At 39.3% G+C, this 9,289-nt stretch overlaps 1 protein-coding gene across 1 annotated transcript; it reads left to right on the top strand.

Annotated features, from left to right (window-relative positions):
- Positions 1 to 993: 993 nt before the first annotated feature.
- LOC138868836 (uncharacterized) lies at positions 994 to 2,133 on the top strand. Its single transcript, XM_070146408.1, has one exon. It carries the CDS (start codon positions 994 to 996, stop codon positions 2,131 to 2,133), a length of 1,140 nt encoding a protein of 379 aa, XP_070002509.1.
- Positions 2,134 to 9,289: the final 7,156 nt, after the last annotated feature.

The raw sequence follows: 9,289 nt of genomic DNA, 5'->3' as shown, positions 1-9,289 counted from the left end.
TCTACTCCCTCCTCTAGCTTTGTTGATTGTAGTATTAATGGAGGAAAGAAGATCTATCAGGAGAACCTTATTGCCAGGCAGGAAGGGGTTCCAAATGGGGAGGGGCTTCCTCATGTTTTGCATGAGTGTGCTAATGCACAATTGAATGACCATATGATTGACCAACCAACCCATGCTGCCACAATCTCCAATTTAGACACACAACAAGCTTATTAGTATGACAGTGTGACTGTTGAGGAGGATTCTGAGTCCTTAAGTTCTAAGGAGAATCCATCAGCACAAATAAAAGCTCTCCTCATAAGAAAAGCCAAAGTTGTTGATGACTTTCAAGTTCAGACTCAAAAATCAAAAAATAAGCCCAGCCAAAAAAAGAGAAAATCTATGAAGAGCAGAAATGCAGGAATCAGTATAAATGATCCTCCTGAGGATCCCTTATTTTTTAGCCCTATAATACAGCAAAGAGTCAGTCCAATTCCCAATGCAACCTTTGAATCTCCTGGTTACAGGAACTCTGTCATAGCCAACCCTTCACTCTTTCAACCTCTTTTAACCAATAAAGAACCAATCTCTGATGGCAATGAATTAGATTTACCCATCAATGAAGAACACCCCAAATCCAAAACACACAAATGCACCTTTGTCTCCCCCATCACTCCCAAAAAAACATCTCCTAAATCCCTTAGATATGGTTCTGGAGGAATGTCCTCTCAACAGATACACTCCAAAGCAGGATGAGTATAGACCAATTGAATCTGAGGATGAAATTGTTGGGAACCAGGATGAAGACAGTGACTCTAGTGAATGAGATCCTGAAAAACAAAAACACTGTGAGCTGCTAATTAGTGCAGTAAATGGTGAAACAATTCAGGAAAGTGTTGCTTCTACAACTTTATCTACCAGGAAAAGTCCCTCTCCCAGGCTTACCAAAAGCTGAGCTGCTAGAAATAGAAGCAGCAGTGTCCCACCAAAACACAATTTAAAACCCTCTTTCCAATGATTAGTACAATCATTTGGAATGCAAGAGGCATTAGAATCTCTGGAGCTATTGAAAGGCTCAGAATTCTTAAACACATCCACAAACTTTCCTTTATTGCAGTTCTTGAACCATTCCTTGATACCACTCATATCAACCTTCTCAAACTCCAACTTTCAATGCACCAAGCTGCTTCCAATGTTAATGACAAGATTTGGGTTTTTTGGGACAAAGAATTCAGTGCTTCTGTCACTGATCATGATGAACAACAGTTGACCTTACAAATGAGACATGTTGAAAGTGACACCCCTTTTTTCCTCACAGTAATCTATGCCAAATGTAAACCAATTCTTAGAAGACCTCTATGGGAGGTGCTGAGACACAAATCAACAACTTATGACTCTCCTTGGTGTGTGATTGGTGACTTCAATTTTATAGCTTCAGTGGAAGAGAAGATAGGGGGCATTCCTTATAAAATGAACAAGAGTTTGGACTTTCTATGCATGATTGAAAATTCTGGCTTGGTTGATTTGGGGTTCTATGGTCCCAGATGTGCCTGGTCCAACGGTAGAGGTCAATGCTCCATTGTGTGGAAAAGATTGGATAGAGGGTTAGCCAATGATCAATGGTTAGCTGCTTTTCCTGCTTCCATAATTTCTCATTTAGCATCAGCAGGATCTGATCACAACCTTCTCCTCATGGAAATCAGAGTTAGGCAAGAAAATTGCACCAAGTACTTTAGGTTCCTAAACCTATGGGTTGATAATGCAAAATTCAAACTATTAGTTAAAGGAATATGGGATGAACAGGTAACTGGCAGTGCCATGTGGATTTTCCATCAAAAATTGAAGGCCCTTTCTACTGGTTTAAGTCAGTGGTCAAGGCAAGAATATGGTGATATTTTCCAAAAGGCTAAAGATTATGAAGAAAAGGTGAAGGCAGTAGAGATGGTTTGGGCTCAGACAAATGATGAAACTGACAGGGCAAATCTCCATGATCTTAATGCTCAATACATCAGATACATGAAGTTAAAGGAGAACTTCCATACACAAGAAACTCACCTCCAGTGGTTTAAAGAAGGAGATGCAAATTCCAAATACTTTCACAGCCTTATTAGAGGTAGAAGAAGAAAATTGTACATCCACAAGATCAAGGATTAGGATGGCAGTGGATTCAAGCGGATAAGGCTATCGGGAGTACTGCTTGTGAATTCTACCAAGACCTCTTCTCAGATCCTATAAGGTCAATTAGATAAGATCTGTTGTCATGTATCCCTTCTATGATTACTCAGGAGGATAATGACACTATATCTGCAAATCCTACCTTATCAGAGCTTAAAGAAGTAGTCTTCTTAATGAACCCCACCAGTGCTGCTAGACCAGATGGTTTTAATGGCAAATTCTACCATTCCTGCTGGGACATCATCAAGCATGATCTCCTAAATGTTGTGCTAGCTTTCTTTGGTGGCTGTACTATGCCTAAATACATGACCAGTGCATGCTTGGTTCTTCTGCCAAAGGTGGAATTCCCCAACTCTTTGACTGAATTCAGACCCATCAGCCTCAGCAACTTCATAAATAAGATCATATCCAAAGTCATATGCACCAGACCTGGTCCTATTCTTCCTAGAATAATCTCAGCTAATCAGTCTAGTTTTGTGAAGGAAGAAGTATATCCGAGAACATCATGTTGGCTCAAGAAATTGTTCATGGTATTAAGAAACCAAATGAAGGATCAAATGTTGTCATCAAATTAGACATGGCCAAAGCCTATGATAGGGTCTCCTAGAGTTTTACTTGCGTAATGCTAAGGAGGATGGGGTTTAGTGAAAGGATCATTGACATGATTTGGAGAACCATGTCTAACAACTGGTATTCAGTAATTGTCAATGGCTGCAGAGGGTTTCTTCCGCTCTACAAGAGGCCTAAAACAAGGTGAACCTCTTGTCCTAGATCTATTCATCATTAGTGCTGAACTTCTTTCCAGAATGCTAAATATCCTCAATCATGACCAATTGTTCAATGGCTTCTATATGGAAAGGAGAGGCCCTCAAGTCAATCATTTGAGTTTTGCTGATGATATCATCATCTTCACTTCTGGGAAAAGTCCATCTCTTCAGAAAATCGTGTGGATATTGAACAACTATGAAAAAACATCTGGCCAGCAGATTAACAGACACAAAATCCATTTCATGACCTCTCCTTGTGCCTTCCCCTCTGTTGTTAGAAGAATTCAATCTGTCACAGGTTTCTCCAAGAAGTCATCTCCTCTAACATACCTTGGCTTCCCTCTGTACATTGGCAGGCTGAGAATCATTCACTTCAACACACTAGTCTCCAAGATTGTGAGTAGAATTAGGGGCTGGCATGGAAAAATGTTGTCACATGGAGGAAGAGCCACTCTGATCAGATATGTCCTTCAATCAATGCCAATTCACCTCTTGGCAGCTGTCCCCCCCTGTAAGCACGTGATTTTTGCCCTATATGAGAATTACTCCCAAAAAATTCAAAATAAAATGATTTTCCTTGAGGTGCAATTTTGAGAATTTTTGTGACATTTTTGATAATTATTTGTATTTCTATCTGTGCGTGTTTATTGGTTAAATTAATAAAAAATTACAAAAATATGTCGCATTTGCATTTAGTATTTATTTAAGTTTGTTTTACAAAATCATAAAAATAATGTACGTTGCATTTTAGCATTTAACGTCTAAATTGTGTGATTTTTATAGTTAATTGTTATTTAAATGTGCGATAATTGTTATTTGGACAGATTTTTGAAGTTATAACAGATTTTGAATCAGGGCAGTAACAGTAGTTTTAAGGGTAATACGGAAATTAACCAATTGTAGATTATTTAATTATGGTGGGGGACAAGACGTAATGATAAAAGCAAAAAGGAAAAGGTGGATAATAATGTCTTCTTTTCAAAAAGAGGGAACAAGGGGGCCCACTTTGACTACTTTTCAAAAAGAGGGAACATGGGGGCTACTTTGACTACTTTTCAAAAAGAGGGAACACGGGGGGCCCATGTTGACTACTTTTACTAAAGTAAAAGTGTGGGTAATAATAAAAGTTAAAGGGGAAAGAGGTAAAAGGGGGTCTTGCTTTGTATATAAGGGGGGATGAGAGGAGGATGAGAGGAGGATTTTTTTCGAGAGAGATTTTTGGGGAGAATATTTTTTGAGAGTAATACATTCTGAAAATCTGAAGAAGTGTGGTAGAGTTTTGAAAAGAGAAAGACAATTTGAACTTTCACTTGAATAATTTCCGTTTGTCTTTCCTCGAGTGTTATTCAAAATCAGTAAACTACTGCATCTTGTATCCGTCTCTCTTCTGCTTTGATTGCGATTGCACTTTGGTATTGCTGAGTTTTCAATCTATTACTGGGTTATTCTACTGGTCGTTACTGGTTTTGCGGTGTTGCTGAATCTGCTGTTGCTGTGTTATTACTGTTGCTGACTCCTCCTTCTTTTCTTCTTGTACTGCCATTTCCTGGTACACATTTGTACACTCTCGGCTTGAAGTGAAATGAAATATTAATCCGGCTCTGTTCCGGTTGAATTCCTCCTGTTTAGATTTGTGTTTGAATAGAATTTTCCCTTCTTTGTATAAAGATGTAGTTGACTGATTAATGAGTAATGGGGTTGCATATGTATAAATTCTTCATCTAATAATGTTAGTTTAAATTAATCAAAGACTAGTTAATTTGTTTTGATATTATGGTGTGTCAATCTCATGTTCTAGTATTATTAAATAATAGAATATAGAATGAAAGCAGTCTTTCTTTGTACAAACTCGATCGCAATTTTCCATTCGTATTAGCCGTAAACTAATAACTAATAAGTTACGTTTTTCAGCATGTAATTAATTGGGAGATTTTATTTTATTTTAGAGACAAACTTAATAGAACAAATGTAGTCACTGTAGGTTTATCCTTTAAAAATAAAAAATGAGACGAGCCTCGCCAAATAAATCGCACATCGCTGGGGCCCTCAATAAATACATAACTATTACTAGACTTTGGATTTGGCCGTTTAGTGAATTTTTCACGGCCTTTTTCTAAAACAACAATACGTAGTTTCTTTAGGACGCGTCTTAATTAATCTTATCTTCTTAAATACGGGTGGGCATTTATGTGACCCAAATCCAAATCTCAACGGAGTCGAAATGTGTCTCTAATCACGGGTACATTGATTGTGACGTGGTTCGAGATGCGTGTCCATGACGTTGCAAATTCCTTTTAAAAAAAAATAAGAATGAGATGAGCCTCGTCGAACAAAAATACAAAAATTGCGGGGCCCTCAGTAAATATTTTTTTTAAAATTGCTTAGACTTCGGGATGGACCGTTTAGTAAAATCCCACGGCCCTACCCAAAGTAAATGATACGCTAGTCACTTTAGGCACGTATTTAATAATGTTATCTTCCTAAACTCGGGTGCACATTTATGTGACCCAAATCCCAATCTCAACAGGGTTGAAATGTGGCTCTAACCACGGGTACATTGATTGTGACGTGGTTCGAGATGTGTTTCCACGATGTTGCAATTCTTGATAAAAATAACAGTAAATGATAAAAGCGGTTAAAAGTTAAATTTTGCACATAGGTTCAACATGTATTAAATCAAATAATCAAGCCAAATATGACAGTTGAGCGACCGTGCTAGAACCACGGAACTCGGGAATGCCTAACACCTTCTCCCGGGCTAACAGAATTCCTTATCCAGATTTCTGGTGCACAGACTGTAATATGGAGTCATTCTTTTCCTCGATTCAGGATTAAATTGGTGACTTGGGACACCCTAAATCTCCCAAGTGGCGACTCTGAAATAAATAAATAAATCCCGTTTCGATTGTCCTTTAATTGGAAAAAAGTCCTACGCCCCTCGCGGGGCCGGAAAAAGGAGGTGTGACAGCTCTGGCGACTCTGCTGGGGATGTTTAACCCAGAACCACTGGTTCAGGGTTAGAAATTCGAGCTTAGATAAATTGTTATATTTGGCTTTATCTGATTTTTACATGTTTGAGCCTAATGTGCTAAATGTTGCTTTTACCGCTTTGATATTATGTGAACTGTATATAAATTGTGCCGAAACCCATCTTCTCTCTGAGTCTTCTGAATCATGAAGAAGGGTGTACTTCGTACGACTTCTTTTCTGTATAGTGTCAAGTCCCAATTTAGAACGAGGCCGGACAAGTTACGAAGCCGGATGGCCTTTTGGTTCCCGGTAAGTTGCCCCCTCCTCGACTCGAGTTGTCCGCTCGGGTACACAGTGTAAAACACCAACCCAGGTTTTGAACATAGAATAACATGACTTCATGCCGGATCCCTAGTAGGAACGATTATTTGCATCATGTTGCATTTGGCTTAGGGGACTCAACACAGGGGTTGGGTCCGTCTAGGACTAGCAACCTGAAATGAAAAAGACCATCTTGATGCATCTTATGTGCTTGCATGTTGCATTCCTTCAAGGGTAAAAGGGTCATTTGGCGGACCAATGATAATTGAGAGTGAATGAAAAGGAAAAAAGGAAAAAGAGAGGGTGAAGAGCGAAGATAAAGCAACAGATCCGTTGCATTTGGCTTAGGGGACTCAACACAAGGGTTGGGTCCGTCTAGGACTAGCAACCTGAAATGGAAAAGACCATCTTGATGCATCTTATGTGCTTTCATGTTGCATTCCTTCAAGGGTAAAAGGGTCATTTGGTGGACCAATGATAATTGAGAGTGAATGAAAAGGAAAAAAGGAAAAAGAGAGGGTGAAGTGCGAAGATAAAGCAAATAGAGCCCGGTTATGTTTTGTTACATTTTTATTTAAACAAAATGCAAAAAAATGAAAATTTTAAAAAAAAAAATTTGCACTTTTTATCATTTTTGAAAAATCAAAAATAAAAAAAGGGAAAAAGAAAATCCAAAAGATTTTACATGTTTCATCACCTTTTAAGAAAAAGCAAAAGAAAAAAAAAGATATGTTTTCTCTGAATTAGTTATTTTTTTATTCTCATCCGTATCCAATCTGCCCGAACTACATGGGTTTGATTCTCACCGGATGTGAGATACGTAGGCAACCCTCATCGGGTCCAACCCCACCTTTTGCTAAATAGCCAAAAACAAATAAATAATAATAAAAAAAACATGTCAAAATTTTGATTCTGTCATGAATCATTCGGGTGATGTTGTTTTGTCAAAAATAGCAGAATGTTCCCGAAAGGGACGCCGGAGGGCTGACTTTGCATAAACAGCCACTTTTCGGGTCATGTTTAAGATTTGGTCTAGTGGACCCCCACAACCTTAAAAATCTTCGTCCCCGAGGCGTTGAAAGGCCGTGTTTGCAATGTTGAGTTTTCTATTTTTTTTAAAAAATGATAAAAAGAGTCATAAATAAGTCGGGTGATGCTGTTTTTGTCAAAAATAGCCGAATGTTCCCGAAAGGGACGCCGGAAGGCTGACTTTGTATAAACAGCCACCTTGGGTCATTTTTTAGGGATTTTGGTCCAGTTGACCCACACAGCCTTAAAAACCTTCGTCCCCGAGGCGCTGAAGGGTCGTGTTTGCAACACCACATTTTCATTGTAATTTGAAAAAAAAAGTCAGTGGTCAGGTGAACACTGTCTGGATTTTTTGTCAAAAATAAGACAAGCCAGCTTCGGCCGCATGTTAAACTGTTCTTGCCGAAATAACCTTAGAGTATCTCTCAGTTGTCGAAAGGCTATTTTCGTAAAAGAATGGACAAGTTTGTAAAGTGTCATAAAATAATCCTCCCCGGCCTCAAAATTCATGTGGAATTTGGAAGGGGCCACGTTTGCAAAAATAACCGTTTGGTTGCCTTTGTCAAACGGGGAAAGAAACTGGCCGTTTGTAAATCTTTTGATTAGAATATGTGGGTTGTTTGATTTTCGAGTTTGTAGGTCATCTTCAAACCTTTGAAACCCAGTTTGTTTTAATATGAAAATTGAAAAAATGTTTATTATTGTTTATCTTTTATTGGTCCGAACTACGCAAGGTCTGATTCATGCGGGGTCATGATACGTAGGCAATCTACATAAGATTCGACCACCACTGAATAAAAAAAGAGAAAGAAAAATAAAGGAAAGCGTGAGTGCATCGCATCTCTGATAGAACGGTTTAACTGCTTAGGTGCATTCCATCTCTGATATATGATTATCTGTCAAATGCCCTAACACTAACGTAATGGCTTCCCTTTGCTGTGTTCATATATAGAAAAGTGGTTGGTTGTGGTAACTCCTCCCTGCAAAGCAAATGACACAGAACCTCAGAACATAGTGGGTCGGTACCAATGACCAACAACAATTGGTCGAACGGAACAACGGGTTGGTAGAAGAAGTGAAGATGCTGAGGCAGCATGTGGCAGACATGTATCATGCATGGATAACGGGGAAAACACCGCCCCCTCCACCGCCAAGCCTCTTGAACTCTGTCATTACCCAAGCACCCAACACCATAACGGAAGATCCCTCATACTCTCCATCCCAACCCACTTATGGCAGCTTTCCCAGCTACCCGAGTAGCTCCATTACTCCTCAATGCTTCTCCTCTCCCTAACACCACTTCTCTCCCCGTGACCTTAAAAGCCATACTTCACTTTCCAGGTACCCGGCTCCACGAAATGCCTACCCACCCATACAAGCCTACCAAAAGCCATCTGGAACAGGTTTCCGGCCCTGTCAACATGCAAGAATGAAGAGGTTGCTGAAATGAAGAAAGGCTCTCACCCTTATCGGAGTATCTTATGCCAGTCTGTTTGAAAGGCTAAGGCATGCTGGCTTGATTGAGCCACTCCCCGCATGTACTCCAAATCCACGTGCAAGGAACTTTGATCCGGCAGCACGATGCGCATACCACTCCAATGTCAGAGGACATAGCATTGAAGACTGTCATTCCTTGAAAAAGGAAATAGAAAGGATGATTCAGGGAGGGGCAATTGTGATCAATGATAGTGACATGGAGCACACGAACTCGCTGACCAAGGTTGATGATGTTGAAGCTGGTAATGGTTTTGGCAGTATCGACGCAAAGCTCAGTGGCTAAGATGCCAGGTTTGATAATTGGGAGGGGGCTTCGTTCCTTGGTTATCAAAAGAGAAGTTTTTGATGTCTTATTTTGTTGTCATTTCTGTTGACCGGATTATTCTTAGGGTTGTGTCAAACCTTCTTATATTTCCATTCGTCATAGCGGTCTGTTTAAGTTTTGTCCAATTTGTTTTAGGATTTTATTCTGGTTTGTTTTGTTTGTCTTGTTATTCAAACCATTTCACCGGTAATCTAATGCAAAATCCGGTCTTTTATTATTTCCAGTT

Source organism: Nicotiana sylvestris, chromosome 5 (genome assembly GCF_000393655.2).
Source record: "Nicotiana sylvestris chromosome 5, ASM39365v2, whole genome shotgun sequence".
Taxonomy (NCBI): domain Eukaryota; kingdom Viridiplantae; phylum Streptophyta; class Magnoliopsida; order Solanales; family Solanaceae; genus Nicotiana; species Nicotiana sylvestris.
The sequence above is the reverse complement of the archived record's forward strand: the minus strand, read 5'-3'. Positions and strand labels throughout refer to the sequence as shown.

Coding starts and splice junctions, on each gene's coding strand:
- LOC138868836 (XM_070146408.1), top strand. CDS start 994: ATGATTAGTACAATCATTTGGAATGCAAGAGGCATTAGAATCTCTGGA.